Here is a 22,500-nt window from a genome sequence, read left to right as displayed (position 1 = left end):
TTGCATAAATACATACAATTTACCTTGAATTAAAGCAGAATAGCTTTAATTTTTTCTGCTTGAAGAACAAACTAAAAAAAATAAATTAATTGAACTTACAAAAAAAGATAGCAAATGAGGTATAAAAACCAACTGAGATTAATTCATTTAGTTAGACTGTGGTGCCAATAATATCAAGGTTGTGGGTTTAACCCCTGTATGTGCCATTCACTTAAGAGCGAACTCGATGATCTTTGTGGGTCCGTTCCAAATCATAATATTCTGTGATTCTCTAACTCTTTTTTTGGTTGAAAGAGATATAAATGCAGTAAAGCTCTTAATTTACAAAATAAAATAAGGCAACATCATGACTAGTCTCACTGTATATATAAATTGCACCTCACAAATAGGGTATACAAAATACATTAAACAAATATTTAGCAGTCAGTTCTAAGACATGACTTCCTTATAGCTAGAATACAAAATAAAGATTACTGTCCAAGAATTATTGTCTGGGTTAAAAAATTCTGACTACAGAACTTTTTTCCAAAAGATTTCAATTCCTTTCAGGGTGGTGTCCAGGTTGTTTTAATTACACTTCTGTGGTGGGAGTGCAGCCTCTCTGTACAAACAGAGAGGATAATAATGAATAGCCATTAAAAATGCACTACACATTAAGATATTAGGTCCTCTTGTGTTGTAATTTTTTAGCATTGAGGATCGCTTTTTTTCAAGGACAGTTGAAAGATTATTTTGATGAGAAATCTGTAGAAGGATTAATAGCTTAAAAGACTAACCAGGATACCGAATTTTCATTTTTGTCAACCATATTTTCTACCAGATTAACAGTAAATCAAGACTAAAAATCAAGCAGTTCGGATGGCCACGCAAAAATAAATTTCATAGGCTTTTCTGCCAAAAGCTTAAGAAAACTTTCTAAGTTCATAGAAAACACTGCCATACAAGTAGCTTTTTCAGGAAGTGTAAACACAAGGAATAGCACACTGGCTCCTGAAATTAACATTTCTCTCTAGAGTTGGGTTTTCAAAATCAAAGGTTGAAAGGCAAAGTTGAGGCATGTTAGTTAGAGATGTAAAGGATCTTCCATTATAGTATCTTATGTACGTTCTAAGGAGGAAGCAACTATACAGAATATGTATGAAAACTAAAAAGCTTTTTCTTTTCCATAAGCCAAAGAAGATTTGAGAACCCAATTTTTAAATTACTGAATATATTCTTATCTTGAAGACTTTCAGTATAGTGTGATATATTCCAAGCTGTTTATTACAAAGAAAAAGCAAAATATTCAGATTGGTATTTTTATGTTAATATGATGTGTATATATGGATAGATATATTATTTAAATTTGTTTATTTGCAAAATTCTGCACTACTGTTTTGTTATACAATAGGAGCAGTGAGCTAAGAACAAATTCCCATGTGAAGTGTTGAGTACCTAAACATAAACTCTGAATAAATATTTATACATTCCATGATTCTTATTAATATCTATGCTACTCAAATCCTAACAGCATGTCACAGTCTAGTTCTGACTTCTGATCAAAACTTTCTTATCTACTATATAATTGGAATTTTTATTTTAACAAAGTTTATTATGGTTCTTTGATGAACCAATTCTGGGTTCAGAACTAGTCAGTGTTTTATTAATGATAAAGAAGATAGAATAGAAAGCATGGTTATTAAATTCATATATGTCAACAAATTGGGAGATAATGCAAGTGCATTGGTGAAGATGATGAGATTTCAAACCAATGGCAGCTTGAGAAAATCCCGGCAGAGGTTTAGAAAAAACTGTTATTTGATGACAGGCTGAAAAAAGGATGTCTTAGATTATAGAAAAAGCAACAGGTCAGATGCTAGGGGTTTCACCTTTTAAAAGGTAAAAAAATTAGCACAAGTGAAGCATGGGGTCAGGTTGCTTAGGGAGTCCTGGAGTCCGCATCCTAGTAGGCCTTTACCAAATCATCCTTGGGAGTAGACACACATCTGTGAGAATTAAGTTCAGTCACTGCTAACTCTTTGGTATAATAAAGGGATGATGAAGACACCTCTTAGCAAGTTCAATTAGGACATCCAAATGTCCTCATCAAAATGACTGTCTCCTTTGAAGAACTGTCGACAAATTACATCTCTACATGAACTACAGACTGACAATGCAGTGTCACAAACAGGAAGCAAGGAGATGAATGCAGCAGCAGCAAAAATAAAACATGGCTATGGTAAATTATGTCAAAGTACTTTTAGGTAAAGATATAAACAAATTAACATCCTCATTTCCATGGATAGCCTTCTTTACAAGTGATGGATCTACAATTATAAAGAAGACTTTCCTTGTACCCCAGCACTTTCAAAATAATACTCTCTGTGAGAGATGTTTTTAATATAAAAGAAGGATTCTAATATCTTGCAGATCTGCCTTCTCATCTCAATACATTACTTCTTCTTTGCCCACAGATCACAGAACATGAAGTTCCTCTGTCTCTGTGTCTGCCTCAAGCATTCACTCTTCCACAGGCTTTACAGCTTTACATGAAGAATTTTCTCTCACTTCCATAACTGGCAAACTACAACTGCATACTGTATCCTTAAAGAAATCATAATTTGTAACATTTAACTGAAACAACCGCCAGGAGACAGGTAACAGTTGCAGGACACTAATGAAGACTGTAGGCTGTTGGAGAAGAGCTTTGAGGCTTTAAAGGAAAAAGAAAGATAATAGGACAGGCAGCTGAGGGATAAATATATACTAGAAAGGCATATATAAAGTAGGTTCCAAATATTTAGGGACAAAGCCAAATTCTCAAAGCCTGCAATAATTCGTCTGATACAAGGTGAACTTGTCTTCTGAGTTTTGCATATGCCTGATCCTGCCTTGGGAAAACACGTTTAGTATAATAGCTACTAAAATCCTGCTAAAATCTAGACAACAGCAACAAAACAAGTGCTACATTCAACTTTTAAACATTAGAATGTATGCTGTTCCTGACAAGCAAACAACCAGATCCTATAACCAAGTACATGATTTCTTAATTAAATTGAGTTGAGCTGCTGTCAACAAGGAGACAATATACTTGATACAATATTCTCAATTATGAATAGCATGTTTTCTACAGTGGATTCACATCACATCAGCTTTAATGTGAGGGGATACTGAATCCAACAAAACAGCAGTGAGAACACAGGACAACAAAATATAAATAATTACAATAAACAAGGTTTAGATTTGGTTAGTAGAAATAGTGCTCATTCCAAGCTTTGAATAGAAAATGCAACTTTTCTTTGGAAAAAATGTGAAGCCAGACAATGCCTTTTATAACCATCAGCACTGAGTTACTACAGTGATCCTTCCCTTCTTCAAAAAAAGAGCTTTAACAATTTAAGTTTCCCCGTATATCTTTCATGCAATTCTATAGAAGGAAAAAAAATTAGTTAATTTCTTATTTGTATATGTGAAGAAGAAAAATGTGCCAGCAGTTCAGTGTTTAATTCTGAAAGCTGCCAGGAAAGTTCCAGGATATAATCCCTCCAGGATTCTCAGAGGAACAAATTCCACAGTTCAGATCTGGGTCCTCTAAACATTGTTGCCCATATTCACCCAAAATCTTTAATGTTCTGTTAAAATCATTTAAGAAAAAGTGGTGGGGGACATCACAGCAGAGAAATTGAGTCTCTCAGGCAGTTAAGTCAATATAATGACTGGCACTGAAAAGACTTTGCTCTTGGCTTTGTATTGAAGAGGTGGTAGACATTGAGAGAGAGAAGCTGCCTAGGTCAACGTGCTTACTGTGAGCCTTGTAGCCAAACGTATGGTTTACAACAAATCATGTAAATCTTTTAAGCTCTTTCAGAGCATTTTTATTCCTCTCAGGGGTTGCAATAACCAGTCTGTAATTATGAAAGAATAATTTTTTTCTGGGTTGCAGCTGAAAGCATTTTGTATTGCTGTGGTGACTTAGGCATCTAGTAACACTAGGGAGTTTTTTGCTTCGGTATTTAATGGCACAAAGGGCAATAAATCAGCTCATGTCTTGAAGTCCCTCCCAAGCTTATTTTCTATGAGACTTCAATTCTGATACTATTGGCTCACTAGCTTTCCTAGTGGCTTCCTGTAGAAGAGTATAAAGATGATGAATTTTCTAAAACTTGGATGAAGAAAGTTTTCCCAGGGGAATATTTGGGACTGAATAATTTCTAAGCCATATGTGGTATGGCAGCCTACATTGATTTTCTTTTAAGATTATGTTTGCATGTTAAAGTAATAAAGATTTTTAAAAGGTAAAAAACCCTCCAAACAATTAGGTAGCTCCAAAGAAACTTTAACTATTTCCCAAACCAAATTATGTTCAGTTTAACCCATTCTTCCTCACAATTCTGTAGACAGCCTTAAGCCCACAAACATTAGATCTTCACAACCAGTTGGTTAGTCTGCAGATATTCCTCTAACTGCACTATTTATTCACTATCTTTACTTCATTACAGTGACTGTACTTCAGTATATGAAAAGAACAAATCAGAACATGCTATATGTGTGTAACACATTTTCAGTGGAGCTTTTAATATCAAACAACTGCATTTTTTAGTACATTTTTGCTTATTGCTCACACTGACTTCAATTCTTTTATGCTGTAGGCAGCCTGCACTGCAAATGCAACTTTGATTCAGCTACACAAAGTGTTCCACGCATATGCTGAGAGAAGATCCACAGCTACAGAATTCTTCAAACTGTGGAAGTTTGAAAATATTTGTGTCCAAGTCAACAAGGTGAGCTACTAAGCTCAAAGAATACTGTGGCAAATCTAATTATTTCTGTACATTTTTATATTTTTGTATTTAAAGAGCAATTTAAATATTTATTTTTATTTGAAGCATCTTGGCTTTCTAAAGAATTCCCTGTGTTAACATCAAGTATATTCCAAGTTTAACTTGTTGAAATATATTATGTACAACTTCTATTGCTGTCTGACTTTTTTTCCCTCATAGACCTGAACCAGTATTTCCTCAAGAATCACTGTATCACATCTTACCAGTATAGCTATAGATCTGTAGAATGTCCTACAGCAGTTTAAAAAGAAAAGCTCTCTTTTCCATTCCACGATTACAGATGAAGAATTTTTATATTTATGCTTTGGTAGGCAAATGGAGACAAATCCTCAAATCCTACAGCATTTTTATGTTGTCTAATTCTATTACTTTGTCTTTCTACAATTTCACACTATTATAAAAAGTTTATTATTTTTCTTAAGTAGAAGTGAACTGTTTATTGATATGAATATGTACAACCACTTAGGGAGATACTAATCCAAATATTGAGAAAGGGAAAAAAGAATATTAGATGAGTAATTAAATACAAATTCAGTAATGCCAAAACTGTCCTGGAATCCATTATTATTTCTCCTTGAAGATGAGGAAACACCTCCTCCATGTGTTTATCACATATATTGAAATGCCGAAGACGTAGCTGTGAAGGAGCAAGATTCAGGATGGGAATGGTTCCAGGCGTGGAGAAAGATATACAGCAATTGACAGGACTTTATTATATGGACTTTACAGTTATTATATGGACTTTACCGTTATTATGTGGTTTCAGATATGTGTATTGCATTATATCCACACTACACAGTGCCCAGTCCGGGCATGCCTGGCTTGCCACGAGTTTTGCCTGCTCCCTGCTTCCCCGCTCCTCCCTCTGATTAGCTGAGAAACTGCAGAGAGGAGACAGCTACCATTCGCCCTTTCCTTCCCCGGTTCCTCCCACGTTCCTCCCCCTTTGCCTGTGTCCCTACCCCGATTTGTTCCCCCGTTTGTCTGTCTCATGCTCCACCCCATGTTCTAGCCCTTTCCCCGCCTGAACTCATAAAAACCCCTGCACACTTCAATAAAGCATTCCATTTGCATCTCTGCCTTGACTCTGGACTTGTCCGTGCTGTGTCACAGTCCCATTCCTCTCCCCCCTTTCGGACCGTGGCAAGTAGCATTAGTTTTAGATAAAATAATGCCTATATGCACATCTCCAGCTTCAAACAAGAAGGGGAGGAAGGTCCTGTTGTCACGTATCCTTGTCAGGCAGCTGAGGGTGTGCTACCTCATTTCCCTGAGAGAGCAAAGCTATAACATCCTGGTGGAATAAAACTGGACACAAAATTCCTATAGAAACAGTGCTCCTCAGTGGGCTTTGTTTATGGTTATACTTTGTCAATCTGCCACTTCCAAATTACACTCTTCTACCCTGAGCCCTCCAAGAGCCATTTTGAGGAAAAAAAAAAAGAAGGAAATAATAACATTTTCTTCTCTCAAACGCAACACTGAAGCACAAAAATTACATTTGAAATATACTGATCTTCATATCTATCATCTATCACCAAGGATTTCAAGTCTACCATGGTGGAGCTGGGAGCTGCACTGACTTGGCAGTGGAAAGCTGAGGCAACAGGCCTAGCTGGCAGGCACCATTGAAGATGCTGACAGGAGGTAAAAGTGCATAGGAATAATTAATTAGGCCACTAAAGTTTGTCTTCTTTAGTTCATCGCTAGAGGAGATGGCATAAGATGGAATTAATGATCAATGGTCACAAAATGCCTCTGGTGCATCAAGTAAGGTGTAGGAACAAGTACAAATGAGTTTGCGTAAGTCTATTATTGCTTTTACAACCTCTAAACTAGACTTGCTTTCCTATTTATAGTATCTGTTGATAAAATGTTATCAGACAGTGTAGAAGAAGCTAGTGTTCTTTGTGCCTTCTCTTCAATTACTCTAGGATAAAAGGGAGGCAAGTCCCTCAGGGTGGGGAGAAGAAAAATAATGATAATCACAACCTTCATCATTACCAACTGCACAAAACTGGTCTTGCAAACACAACTTTTCTTTTGTGATACATTTAAAAGATGTAAACTCAGCTATTGCTGTTTGTAAGATCCATCCCTTCTGTGAGCATCTGATATGACTTCACTGGTATGTGTAAAACAAACTCCAGAGCACCTTTCTCCTTAAGCTTGGTTGCTAAAATGCTAAGTTGCTTCTTCTCTAAGTTGCTTCTGCTCATTCTCTCATGGTTCTGTTTCTAAGAAAACATATGCTAGGATCACTGGATAATTCAGGTCAGAGGGGCCTCAGAAGATCTCTACATGAACCAGCTTCCTAAAAAAGGCACAGCTAGAAGGTCAGACCAGGTTGTTCAGGATTTTATCCAGTCACGTTGAGAAAACCTCCAAGGACATAGACTATACAGCTTCCTTGGCAACAGCCTCGCTCATTGCCTAACTGTCCTCGTGAGGAAAGAATACTCTTTATATCCAACCCAAACCCCTCATTTTAACTTATGCCCACTGTCTCATTGCACCACTCAGTGAAGAGCCTGGTTCCATCTTCTTCCTAATCTCCCTATAGGTACTGGGGTCAGGTCCCCTCAAAGTTGCCTCTTCTCCAGGCTGATCAAGTTCTGCTCTCTCAGCCTCTCCTCAGATGACAATTGCTTCTGCTTCTGACCATTTGGGTAGACTTTTGCTGAACTAACTCCAGTTTACTGCTGTAATTTTTAAATCTGAGGTGCTAAAAACTGGAAACAGAAGGGGATCTTCCTTCCTCAGTGCAGGGCATGGCATTCCATAAAGTTCCTCTTGGCCCAGTCCTTCAGACCATACAGGTCTTCTGAAGTGCTGTCTTACCCTTATGCATATTGACTGTTCCCCTAACTTGATACCAACTGCAAACCTAATGAGAAAGAAGTCCATCCTACAAAATATCAGTTAAGATGTTAACCAGAATATTCTTATGTCCCAGGAGAAATCAGAGAATACCTGGCTATTGCAAATGGAAGACCAGAGTAAAAGTCAACAACTATTAATAACTAGATGTGATGATCTAGCACAAACATGTCAGAGGAAAGCTACTCTGTATAAGTGCCTATGTATCACTAATATCAGAAGGGAGGGGGACAGCAGGAAGATACTCATTGTTACCTGAAAATCTGAACCAAGTGAACACATGGCGCTATTTTGAAGGGAAGAATACACCACAAGCTACATAGGGTGTCTGGAAAGGAGGTACAAAGTATTAAGAAGGCAGTTAAATGCAAAAAAAAAAGGAAAAAGAAAAAAAAAAGGAAAAAGGGGCGATTTTATCTGTACCTTGTGTGTTTTAGGGGAATACAGATAGCAGAAAATATTTAAGACATTACACTTATATTAGCAGGAAAAAGAAAACCCAAACCTTTTTAAAAAACTCTTACAAACTTATTTGTTAGCAGGTCATATCCAATTAGTCCTGACACAACTGAGAAAATATTTCTTGCTTGTATTTGCATGGATAAAACTGTTCCAGATTTCAACATCAGTGATTTTGCTAATGTTGTAGCTAATATTGTAGACTACTGAGATTGTACAAATTTTCAAAGATCAATGAAAAAATTTTAGATCTAATTTAAGTCTATGGTAAAATTCCCCTTGACTTCCTTAGGGCCATGATTTCACTTGTGAAGTTTATTCACAGCAGAAGATGTAAGTAAAATATGTAAGGCATCTGACAGAAAGCTTGGGGAAAAGGAAGAATAACCAAAGGTGAAATATATAGTGAATCACATATTTTTCTACTAGATGAATGAGGTGAAATAGCAAGTAAGACCGATAATTTTACTTGCTCCATGAGGCATCTGAGAGTAATACTGTAGTAAACAAGGAGAGCTGATAATCTATTTTAATTTGCAAATTCCTGTGAGAAACTTTAAAAAATCCAACTCATACTAAAAGTAGACATAAAGATTTGCCAGTATTAAAACTAGTTAGATGAAGGAAGAACACAAGATTATTTCACAACATAGAGGTAGGCTAACAGCAAGAATTGTCTAAGATTGTACATTGGATTTCTATTTTGAACATAATTATGAATAAACCTGAAGATATAAATAGAAATAACAACACAATATATTTAGATTAGTTATATGTAAAGTTAACTGTGAAAAAAACCCAAAGTTGACAAATGGCAAATCAATTTACTGTTGACAAATAAAAGAAGACAATAAACTACCCATATTCATCCATCTACTGTAACCACTTGGGAAATATATTATTATGAATCCTTCAGCGTTGCCTCTGCTTAAGAAGTCAAGACCCAGTATGTTAGACTAACTAGGAGAGAATAATGATAGTTACAATAATATAGAGCATGTTTATGTATTTATAAGTAGGCCCTCGCCTCAACTAGTATGTTCAATGTACTTGGCTACCTTTTACCTAGTACTTACTCATCTCAAAAACAATATAGGAGTATCCAGGAAAGAACAACAGAAGTGACCTATGGCATGGTAAACATATTTGTAGGAGGAAATGACAAATGGTAGGAGTACTTTGCACTGATTTAATTTATCTGCCTCTGAAGTCAATGCAAGAGGAGTAGAGGCCTGGAGATATGAGTAAAAGTGATACAATAGAAATATGGAAACAAGGAAAATATAGGAAAAAAGCAAATGTTCACCTTCACCTTACACATAATTAATATGGCATATCTATGATCATTTTATCATTACAGTTATCACACTACAATTTTTTGTAAAATAAAGAGGCATAGTGCTACTGCAAAAGAAGTTTTTAAAATCCTCTGTAAGTTATACAGTTAATGAATTGCGTTTTTAAAAAACACTATATATTTAAATAGTACTAAAACCATTAAGTATTCAATAATTCCAAGATGCTATCTACCATTACTCTACAGGAAAAATGTTTAACACATATTGACCTTCATATTGCAGAAGCCAGACAGCCATTAATTCATGGACACTAGTAGCAACCTTTACTTTTTCATTTCTGTAGCATAGGCACTTCCCAACTCAGGGATGACTTCATGCTGCTTATCTACAAAATATACCAATACATTTGATCCTGAAGTGGCTGGAGATGGTGTTTGTTGCCTCCTGCCGTATCAGATTGACAGTTTTTTTTTTTGACAATCTGATGATTTCATTTTGCTTTGACCAAAACCCAAAAATTCTTCATTAAAAATGGGCAATGGAAACACATAGATTTTTTTTATATATATTATGAAACTGATAGTTAAATTGACCAGATCTTGGTGTTTTGTCTGTTGTTTGTGGTTCTTTTTTAATTATTATTCTTTTTTAATTTGGCAAGAAAAAGCCAAGACTATAAATAGGGGTATCCTATTTACACTTATATATTACCAGCTACAAATGTTAATACCACTTATTAAAGAGATGAAATTTTGAACATAAAGAAATTATCTTTCTAAAAAACTGGCATATTAAAAATACACTTTCTTTAAATATCAAATGAGGCTTAAAACTCACCTACAATTAGCCCTTCTTATGGGATCAAAATTTTTAAGAACCAAGTTCTGATTAAGAAGATGACATTAATACAGATTTTCTGATTCTAGTAACTCTTACTAGAATTCCCATCCTTGACATTGTCTTGCTCCCTTTGGTGTCTAAATAAATGTATTTTCTCTGTGATAGAACCACAAAAAAGTAGAAACTTGACTAGAAATTAGCTTAGGGCACAGGCCTCTAAAGTCTTTCAAACCGTCAACTGCATCTAGTTCAAATGTCAAAAGTTAACATGCTAAACAAAGAAAAGGATTAGGGAGAAAGAGCACAGAAGTTTTTAAGGCAAAAATTCAAAGGAAAACGAGAAAGTGCTAGAGATTTGAGTGTGAATATTTTTGGGGTTGTTGAAGAACCACAGAAAAAGACAAGCCCACAAACAACCAAGTTCACGACAAGAGGCTGTGGGTCCGGTGTGCTATATAGTGTCTAATGGTTGGGAAGTTTTAAAAATTGTACTAGTTACACAAAAACTTATCAGCAACAACTAAGTATCTCAATGTTATTTGTGGTTTAGAGCGGACAAATATTCTCTATGTAAAATCTGGAAAGCTATCCAATGATCCAGGAAAAGCTGAGGGAGAATTTGGACTGTGTTATGTGTGGCCTTTGTATATTTTAATATAAATACATGGTACATAAAATTGTTTTTCTATTTCTGTTGAAAACTTCTACATCAATAAAACTCTTAGGAAACATAGCTGATCAGACAGCTAATATGGGACAAAAAGGTTGAAAAAATATCTTTTGACTAACAATTCCAGCACATTTTTGTGAGTTTTACAAGCTAATAATCAACATTTCTGCACAGTGACACCTAAATATTTTGCTATAATGCAGCAACAAGAATTAAATAGCATTACACTTACACCTAGGCATGGAACATCTTCTGGAACAGTTCACTGAAAATGTTGATTGATATGCTTGATGGTAGGTTTCAAAATTTTCAGCAGGATGCTACCGAAGTATTTGCTTTCCATATGCTAAATTTCTTGGCACTTTCATCTTTTATTTTATTTTTTAATGTTTAAAAGCTAGGACTTGACGTGATCATAGAATCACAGAATATGCTGAGTTGGAAGGGACCTATCAGGATCATTGAGTCCAACCCTTTGCCCTGCACAGGACCATCCCCAAGAGTCACACCATGTGCCTGAGAATACTGTCCAAATGCTTCTTGAACTCTGTCAGCCTTGGTGCTGTGACCACTTCCCTGGGGAGCCTGTTCCAGTATCCAACCACCCTCTGGGTGAAGAACCTTTTTTTAATATCCAACCTAAACCTCCCCTGACTCAACTTTACGCTGTTTCCTTGAGTCCCGTCATTGGTCATGAGAGTGAAGAGATCGGTACCTGCCCCTCTGCTTCCCCTCGTGAGGATGTTGAAGACCATGATGACCCTGTCTCCTCTCCTCAGCTGCTCCTCCTGCTTCCCTTCCAGACCCTTCGCAATTCTTGTGGTCCTCCTTCAGATGTTCTCTAATGGCTCAATGTGGTTTTATATTGTGGTGCCCAAAACTGCAAACAATATTCAAGGTGAGGCCGCCCCAGTGCAGAGCAGGATGGGACAATCGCCTTTCTCGACCAGCTGGTGATGCTTTGCCTGATGCCCCCCAGGACATGGTTGGCCCTCCTGGCTGCTGCTGACACTGCACTGGCACTGCTGACTCATATTCAACTTGCCATCAACCAGGACCTGCAGGTCCCTTTCCATAGCTCTGCTCTCCAGCTTTTTCATTCCCCAGCCTATACACACAACCAGGGTTGCCCTGTCTCAGGTGCAGAATCCAGCACTTGCCCTTGTTCGGCTTCATATGGTTGGTGATTGCCCATTTCTCTAATTTGTCGACGTCTCTTGTCAAGGTCTCTCTGCCCCTGGGGGAGTTGACAGCTCCTCCCAGTTTAGTGTCATCGGCAAACTTATGTGGTATTCCTTCTAGTCCTGCATCCAGGCTGTCAATGAAGATGTCAAAAAGAACTGGACCGAGGATGAAGCCCTGCAGAATCCCACTAGTGACAGGTCACCAGTCTGACGTTACCCCATTCATTATTATCCTTTACACCTGACCTGTGAGCCAATTGCTCATCCATCATGTAGCACAGTTATTCAGCTGTGTGCTGGACATTTTGCTCAGAAGGATACTGTGAAAGACAGTATCAAAAGAAGAAGAGGTAAAAGCTCAAAGTATTTTTTTGTCTATGATGTCTGATAATGCCAAATTTGCAAGGAATGAAGAAAATGAGGGGAAACACGAAGAAAAATTGAAATCAAGTTGGGGGGAAGTCCCTAATTACCTAGACTACTACTATGACAGTATAATACTGCATCAAATAAACACATCCCCTGATCTATCTCAATCAGAAGCTTATAGAAAAGTCTTTGAGGAGCATTAGTGAGTAGCCATGATCATACAAAGATTCTGCAACATCATTAAACCTTCATTAATGGTACAGTGGAACAAATGAACTTGGTAAAGTCTAGGTAAAGGAGGAAGACTACAGGATATGTTCAGCCTATTTAATACATTTTTAATATTGTTTCTTAGTTAGAGAAAACCACCAGAATACTTGCAGTTATAACTCTAACAGAAACTACGAGGGTCTGTACTACAGGCATTCACAGCACTGTTCTAAATCAAAGGCTGCTGATGGATGCAACTACATTTTGCCACAAGATTGTGAATGTTGTTTCTGTATATGGACTTTACCAAGTATAATCACGTCTTCAGTCATCTGGAAATTTGGTAACTTCAATGTAACCTACAAATGGGGTTTCACACTGAGGTGAAGACTTTCTCTCAGGTCCTTAAAAAAAATAGTGCATTGGAATTTTTAGTCTTGTAAAATGTGTAAAGTGCCTATTTTTCTACAAATTCTAAAGACTAAACAGTTGACAAAAACTAATTTCTCAGCATGATGTCCTATATTTTTCAATAAATGTTTGCTTGGATTTACAGGTCATAATTTAAGCTACTGGTATAAGCATTAGCAATTGGATATAATTGTATGTTTTTATTTGACTTTTTATCTTATAAATAAATGTAAAGACACATTTTGGACATGTGTATTTAGAAAAAGATATCTAGAAAGTCCACTTTCAAAAATTTTGGCTTATAACATTACAGTTACTAAAAAAACAAATGCAATCATCAAGAGCGGATAAAATTTGTAACTGTCTGTGCAGTTTTAGAAATACATTGTTAATTGCACTGTCATCTCAGTTTTGCATTGCACAAAGACAGGAATCTCTTATGAACTAATTTTAAGAGTTACACAACCACATTGCAGGGAGATTTAGTTGTGCAACTTCAAACACATTTTTAACATCTGCAATGATATTTAAGATGCTGCCTTTTCTTATACTGAAAAATGTGAAAAGCATAAGTATATTGTCCATACACTGAGAGTTCATGACAGCAGTACCACAAAGTTTTCAGCAAGACAGCTTCCAAAAAGGTTCTGTGAAACCCCACAGGAGTCTAACAACTTTTACACGTTGTGCTATGGGGATCTGACTCTTTTCAGCTGAAGGTGCTGTATCTCTGGAGTAATCTTTTTAAGGGCATTGGGAATGTATTCTAGAAGTGCAACAGTTAGGGCTGGAATAATGTAAGAAAGAAATGGCAACTTCTGATCAAAAGTAAGAAATGTAACATTTAAGAAGCAAAAGAGGAAATGATAGAGGACTGGACCATCAGTGTTGGAAGAAAACTGATGAACAGAAGCAAAATGTAGAAGACAAACAGACTGGAAAGTAGAGTAATATAAAATAAAATTTAAAAAAAGGATAAGATAAATATTTAGGAAAACATTCAAGTGAAAAGTTGTGTCAATGGGAATGGTGAAAAATATTATTAATCAAAACATCATTGCTTATTTTTCCATTAGTGTCCACATGTGAGTAGCTCTGTACAAAAGTCAAAATTTTTTCACTGTGTATTATCACAATAGAACTTTTTTCAATGGGAATATGCTCAGACAAAAGATATAAGCTTTAAGATCCCATTTCCTAGATGTTCCTCTTTCCACATAAAAATAAAAGTCAATTGTTGTCCCAAAGTCTCTTTGCCCATTATCTTCATGTTAGATTTATGAATAAAAATGTGTGAAATTAAATTATACAGGCATTAAAATATCATGTGATTAGGTGAAACAGTTTTGATGAACAAGGATACCTAAAATACTGCAATTGCTACCACATTTATCCGCTCAATTACATGCTTCTCACCTATTTAACAATGCTTGTTACATCCCTGTTAATTGATGTGTTTTACAAGTTTATTTTCTTATAGACTATGTCAAGTCTTATACAATGAGCAAGAGACTTGGATCATAGCAGTCCCCTAGAACAAGCCTCCAAGGTAAATGCAAAGAGATCATGAAATGGGACAATGAAACGATAAAAAAAAAAAAAAAAGGAAAGAAGGAAAGACAGGGGATTGGAACATTATGAAGTTAAAGAAACAAGGGAATGAAAGGGATTAAAACTGGAATGATAGGTAACCTACTGTAAGTGGTGTGAAAGCTTAACAGTGGGGGACTGGAATAATCAGATATGGGAACGACCTGACAATGGAATGCTTTCAAACTGAAGCACCTCAAAAGTAAATGATCTTAGAGCAGAATAATCATATTTGCCTCTGGGAATAAAATTTAAAGATAAAAAAGTTTGAAAAAAATAACAAGTTTGATGATTATGCAGATAGAACTGCAGAGGGAAAGGATACAGTCAGGGCAAGAGTGAGAAAAGTTAAAGGATTAGGTTGGGAACGACAGCAGAATACAAAGGAAAAGGTGACTGAAACCACAGATGGTTGGAACTCACTTTTTCCACATAAAATTGAAGACGAAGGACTACACTGGATATAACTTATTTTTTTTTTTCAGATTGACTCTTATTCATTTGGACAAAAGTTATTCTTTCCCATAACAGCCTAACATAAAATTTTCTAGAAACAGCTTTAAAGATCATGGGATATATGTGTGCATCTTGACATTTGGCTTCAAACAATTCCTGTCTTACAGTGTCCAGAACTACAACAGCTGAACACAAAGAGTCACAGAGGAGATGAGGACATATTAATTCTCCTTTTAAGAAGTCATTTGAAAAATTATTTCTTGTTTTCACAGTACTTTTTTAAAAATACAAACAATTAAAATTCTATAAATCCAAATGACATCTATTAACTCCAGGATTCTGGATTTGCTGTTAGGAACTAGATTATTTAGGTAAATCAACTGAGAATATCAGATTAGTTGCATTGTCCTCAGTGCATTCTCACAGAGTGAGAATTCTCTACATTCTCACAGAGTGAGCAGAGAAAAAACTATGATGACAACCCCCTTCCACAAAACCTCAGCAGAGGGATATCTGCTTTTCCTATCTCTTTTGCTAAATCCTCCCACTCCTTATTAAATGAGCTGCAGTGAGTTTTAACAATATGGTATAATCACCCCATTGTTTCTTATGGCAAGACTACATTTTCTCAGTCTACAATTTTCTTGTTTTCTCATGACCAATTTGTCTGTTTCCTCGACTGCTACAGAGACCTTTTCATATTAAAATGCTACCTTTCCCACCCAGGTTTATACAATGAAGTAAAATGGCATTTTGCATGATGCATTTGCCATGACCACATGGAAAAATGATGTACTAAGTGTTCCGGTGATAGAACACCCTGGTCTGTGCCAGTTGCAATAATCACTTGAGTGTGATCAGTCTAGTACAAATGCAGAGACAAACACCAGAAAAACAGTTGAACTTGATTTCCATCCCTTATATGCCATCCCCAAGAGTGAGAATTCTCAAATATATAATAGAGACAGGAAAAGTAACAACAAAAAGTTGATTTCATTATGATCCTGTTGTTAATTTAAGATTCTGAATTTATTAGTTCTGAAAGAACTGACTTTCAAATCCCTCCAAAACTCTTCAGCAGTATGCTGACTATGATATTTCTTATGTTGTTAAAAAGAGGTTGTTAAAAATGCTATTAAAAAGAAGTTGCATTATCACTAATGCATGAACTTATTGCTCCTAAGCATCATGTCTTATTCAATGCTGTTGTTTCCTCAGGAACAATAATAGTTTTTCCAAAGTTTTCCATAGCCATGCAGCTTTAATTGCATTGATTGGATGCTTGTGGTTTCTCTTTTTTTACTTCAGAAGTCTGCATTTATACTCCAAAGGTGTGTACTGTGGAACTTCCAACTACATCATTGTACAATCGTTATGCAAGACTAGCAGCAACTCATTTCACATCAATAATGAATTTTTATGTATAAAATACCTTCGGTTGTATTTGTCACTTTGAAACCTGTTACTTATCAGCTATAACTCATAATAATTTTGGAGAAGTAGTCCATACTGAAAAAATTAAGGAAGAAACAGTCTTAAGCATTGACTTAAATTAAAATATACAATTATCTGACACTGACTGTTGACAACTCATCTTAGAAGAAATTAGAATTTTGAACAGAATATATATGCCCACAATAAGTAACATATTTTCTCAGTGAAGATTTATGTCAAGGATGCACTCAGTGCCTACATACCAGGAATTGGACTTGAAGATTAGTCAAAGACAGAACTTGAATTTAATACTGCTGAAACACAGAAAGTAAACCTAGGATTTAAGATCCCACTAGTGATATGCTGCATACTTGATCATGGAATTATCATCTTTCATTAGACAGAGAAAGGAAACTGGAAGGCACACAGCATAAAATTTCAGATGCTTTATGTAATTATTAATACAAGAGTTACCCCAACTACCAGGTCATGGTTATCCTGATCACCTACAACTTACTGCAGTATTTTTAAGTGTTCAAAAAGCATAAGAAATGGAGCGGATTATATTTCATTACCCGAGGCCAAAATTTTAAAGCTTTTAAAGTGCCCTAAATACTCTGGCTGGAACTCGCTGCACTTAACAAGCACTTAAATGTGATACAGTTACTTGAAGTTATAGACCTACTGTCTTTCTTTAGTCAATGAACAGAAACTATTGTCTAAGCAAGTTGATTTGCCCACCTGTTAAGACACCTGGTCGCAGATGGGTAAGTTGATGATTTAACTGCTCTTACTATCCTGTTTCAAAAACCAGATGTGAAGTACTAGATTCAAAGACTGGAATAATTTCCCCACTCTCTGACACTCAGTAGCTAAGGTACCACAGTAACAGAAATCAACGTTTCTGATAATGTTCCCATTCTCAAGCATGGAAATACTGACTTCTGCACGCACACACAATATTCATTATGTTTATAAAAAGATGCATTTATGCTAAAAACATCAGTATGAACATCTCAAAATAGGAAAATTTTGCTATCGTACATTTATCTGATAAAACAATATTCAGTACAACTTTAACGACCTAATGCTTAACTGACGTGCTTGGCTTTGACACTGTCACTGTGACTCTTCTCACATTTCCTGCCAATGCTCTAGTACTAAACAAATATCTTGCCGTGAAAGCTTGTCTAGAATCCAAATTCTGCACCTTCCCAGATGAATGCTGTGATCTCTAAATTGTGCATAACCTCTTGCTTCTTTCTCTAATACCATGCTCCATTGTTCCTGGCGTGTGCCAGCTACAAGATGGCAGGCAACGTAATTGCTGAGCATATACCTGGTGTCATGGCTAGTACAGCCTCCTGAGAATCAGGAGATGGAGGTTTAATCTACTTGGAGATTAATAGAGCCCCCAAATTCATAGGTGAGTACAGCAATTATCACGCAACCAGAACATTTCTCTAGGGGAGAAACATCCAGACTTCCTGGATGAACCTTCTCAGGAGACTAAAAGTAAGTTGGTGCCTGTGTCAGTAAAATCCATTTTTTTTACTAGTTTATTAACTATTTTTCATTTTAAAAAAATGATATTATGTAAACTGTGTAGGTAATGCAAAATTTGTGTCTTCATTGTTTGCCATATTTTACCTTCGTCTTGCTCTCCCTATATTGTCATTTTCTCAAGTAATGCTCTTTAATAAAAATGAGGAGCCCTGACCAATGTGGTCACACAGGCAAGGAAGAGGCCTCTTTTCTTCCTAGGTCCTCTGTCTCCCACACAGACCTCTCCCTTCCTTGACTTTTCCTTGCAGATTGCATTCATTCCCTTTTTGCCTTAGCAAAGAAAAGGCAAAAATGTCACAAGTGAGCAGGTACCTAGTCATAGCCTGTATCTTTTGCCTAACAGCTCATAGTCTCACAGAAGCTCAGTGATCGTGCACTGTTTGGTATAAGGGATGAATGAGCATGGGCTCTTTCTCCAGTGGTATCTCAGGGCATTTACTGTTGCTTCAATCTATCAAGAACTGAGCAACACGTCCTTACAAGTTTCAGAAAAGTCACCACAGTAAGTCCTGAAACTACATCTTTTGACAAATGGCATATCGTAAAAATAAAGAGGAAGGCTGAATCTTGAGTTACGGTGTAACTCCGTGTATTTGCCTTTTTTATAGGCAAGAACTGCTACAATATGCAGTATTTTAGCTGTAAACACAGCTATCAGTGCAGTCATATCTACATAATCATATGCACAGACATCTCAGTTTATCCAGCAGAATGGCAGACGGTACATAAGATATGTAAACAGATCTGCCAAACACTTACAAAACAACTTTAATAGCAAGTGTCATTCTTTTCTGTAAAGTAGCTGTTTTTAACACACATGATCTAACTCTTGTTTGCTCTTTAAAGTTTTATTGTCTTGGCATTTTATACAGGAAGAGAGCATTAGCATACTCAGGAGAACCGCTAAAAGTAAAAGGCCTCAAGCTACCCACTGCATGGTTGATAGCATAGAGCATGGGATATAAAAACTTTTGTCTGATTGCTCACTTTACTTGTTTTAAAGTAGTGTTACTCTCAGGAGCATATATTCATGTTCTTTCTACTTCAAGTTTTATTACTTCTTTTGTATTATTTAATACATCTAAAGACACTTCCAAAAGACAAATTTTTCCATTTTGAAAAAGTAATGGTTTGGAACCTGATAAAATACATGAATGTTCACAGTGTATTATTTTCAAAGGCAAGTAGAACAAATGTACAATAAAACAATTAAATGCATGACAATAAACACTTCTGTGTGAGCACAGATATATTAACATACCAAACAAAAGAAGAAAAAATTGGTAAAATATTTCCCCTAAAAAATGGTCAGATCAAAATGGATTGTTCGCACACCAGAGCATAAGCAAAAAGGGAGTCTGTTCTAAATTACTGTTACTGTTAAATATCCCACTCTAGAAATTAAAATCAGCATTTAAAATGTGAAAGAGAAAATGGAATGAAAAAAAGCAAATGAAATCAGCTTTTTTAAACATTAAAAAAAAAAGGGAGAGATACCATAATTATAGATACACATTAAAAATCATTCTACAGTACACTTAAAACTAAGTCTACTTAGATATCACACTGCTAATTATTATATAAATAACCTAGGAAACAATACCTCCAAGATACATGTTTTACTATTTAGTAAACAAGAAACTGCCATGTTTGACACCACTGATTAAGGCCAGGCATTTCTAAAGCTTCAGACACATTTCTGAAATCCACAATACATCAATTTTTAATACTTCCACTCTCTCAGCTCCATTAAAAAGATGGTAGGGGAAAGATTTTAGAGTAATTAATGATATAGTTAGCTGCTAAATATTAATAGGAATCGTAGTCTTGCATAAAATATAACATATAAACCTTGCCAATACAGACGCACCAGTAATTAAACTTGAATATGTAATTACACTGATTTATATGACAGGCAAAAAGTTACACTTTACTGGCTTCTATGTAAACTGCGGGCAACAGTTAAAGTTTGCATTTTATGGTTTGTATAAATGAGCAATATCTCTACTACAGTTCATAAATGGTTTAGAGACTCATAGTTAAAATTACAACTAATTCCAGTGTGAACATTCTGACTACACCTTACAAACCAGGCTGTGAAAATGACCACAGAGATCATTATGTTCAATGCTTGCAAGCAAGATGATGAGGTTTAAAAAAAAAAGGCAAAAAAAAGACTTACACCAATCTTACTACAAAGTAAATGAAGACACATCTATTTAAATGTTTTAATATAAATGTTTAGTTTCAAATATATAGCTCCAGACATTTCACTTACCATCTTTCAAAGCAGTTTTGAGTAATATTGTGTCTTAGACTAAGGCATTTTTTCTTGAAAGGAAGCTAAGTGGACTTACATGTGAGGCTGAGGAGAGCAGCCTGGACTGCTATTTCCATTACTGTCAATGTGATCCAGTGAACCATTGAGATCTTCGTGGACTGCCTGCAGTAAGCCACTGGATGCGTTATTTATCAGTCCTGGGTTACTAAGCAATGGTAAACTACTCTCTGCCAGTGCAGCCTACCAAAATGAAGAGTAAAAACAAAATGATTACTGCATATATATATACAAAGCACTCATACATGTATGAACATTTAGAAATATACATACACAGAGCAGCTCATTTTGAGTAGTTGTAGAGGTGGTCAGAAGGATTTTGTGCATTTCCAATTATTTTCACCTTCTGAATATAACAGCATTTCTACTTCTGGTTTGCCATTTCTCTTACTTAGGTTTCATTATTTTCCATTTTTAACTATGTTCTGATATTCATGGCATTTTCTAGTTTTATATCATTTTTTGACTCTGAATTACACTTAACCCCTTTGCCCTTCCGCACAATGTATGGCTCCTTTATAATGCAGGCAGCTGCTATACTTTAAAAAATGACCAGAACTTACCTCAAAATAAAAAAGTCCTGACATTTGCCTCTTCTGCATAAAAATTATATATTATAATTAAACTTTAAAGTTTTTGCCATGAGCACCATGTTCCCAACACTATGATGTGAAATCATTTATGACAGCTTGGATAAATATTAATGCATATCCACATGCATTTGCAAAAGCTTCTATCAATCTAACATTTGCAGCAAAACTGAGTGTTCCAGATTTTGCCACAGGGTGTCCTTCTTGCTTCTTCACATCAAAAGTAGAATGAATAAGAACTAGTACTTGCAGTGCTAGGTAATACAACTTACTCGGATGATAAACCCAACTATTTAGAATGACCATCAAGTCCACATAAACATAAAAATAGGTAACTCTATACCAAAGTATAAGCAGAAATTAAATATGTCACACATATTTACTGTTAGCAAAGAAAGAATAATTTAGTATTTTTTACCTGCAAGCTTGCATTAAGAGCTGCTCCATAGCCTAAGCTGGTGGGTATGTTTTTCACTAATGTTGGGCTTCTGAAAATAAATGATTTTTCAAAGTTTAAAAACAGGCAGACATCCTGGGTGGCTCACTGGGTTAATGGGTGGGTTTGTCAGCTCAGATGACCAGAGTTTAGACAGCAAAAATGAAGTTGGGGGTGAAGGGGCTCAACCCACTAGAACACATTGATTTACTTGCATCAGAAAAGCAAAAGTATTCTTATAATTAGGCCCACGTGGAAATTTGCTCTGACAGCAGGGCCATTGTGACTCATAAAGGTTCTGATCTCACTGAAAGAATTTAACAGAAATAGCTTTAAACTTTGTACAACACCTGCCTCTGCCACCCTTGCTGCATCATTTTTTTTAGTTTTCTGAACTAACATGCGTACACAGTTGTATACATTCCATATAACTACACAAAGGTATCAAATAAAAAAGATCTTACTTTTCCCTACCAAGAAAATATGAGGGTACAATAAAGTATAAATAACTGTAAATGAACAATACAGTAGATTAATTAGTTTCCAGCAAATCAAACATACCATATTTAAATCAGATTAAATACTATATGCTAGCTCACCGTATATTTTCAATAAAATTAGTGCAGAGGATGACTCCAGAGGTCAGCTAGGCCACTGTCTACAAACAGATGCATTACAGAAATAGAATACCTTCCTGCAAAGAAAAACCTCTAGCTCTTGTCTCTGCACCTTTGGTTTTATCTGAATGGTTTTATCAAAACTAATTATATACTCTCAAGGAATAAAAAGCATCCACAGAATCAGTCACACTGACATGGGATTAATTTGAAAGTAGGGCAGTAAGCATGCCAAAGGTCCTCCTGTGAAGGCTTCTCATGAATACTACCCTCATCAAGAAGATATTTTTGAGGTCAGTACTGTAGTGTATGATACCTATATTCCAAAATGA

General features: G+C 35.9%; 1 protein-coding gene across 1 annotated transcript in view; it reads right to left on the bottom strand.

The window, feature by feature from the left end:
* The window catches only part of FOXP2 (forkhead box P2), a 409,032-nt gene that overhangs the window by 6,782 nt on the left and 379,750 nt on the right, over positions 1-22,500 (bottom strand). The window contains exons 18-19 of the mRNA XM_027682191.1: positions 21,534-21,603; positions 20,545-20,708 (exon numbers count right to left, since the gene is read on the bottom strand). Of these exons, the coding sequence (XP_027537992.1) occupies positions 20,545-20,708; positions 21,534-21,603 (234 nt within the window). The remainder of the gene's footprint in view (positions 1-20,544; positions 20,709-21,533; positions 21,604-22,500) is intronic.

The sequence above is a fragment of the Neopelma chrysocephalum genome, unplaced genomic scaffold (assembly GCF_003984885.1).
Source record: "Neopelma chrysocephalum unplaced genomic scaffold, ASM398488v2 Primary Assembly neopelma1_62, whole genome shotgun sequence".
NCBI lineage: Eukaryota > Metazoa > Chordata > Aves > Passeriformes > Pipridae > Neopelma > Neopelma chrysocephalum.
Note: the sequence above shows the minus strand (reverse complement) of the source record. Positions and strands in the feature narration are given on the sequence as shown.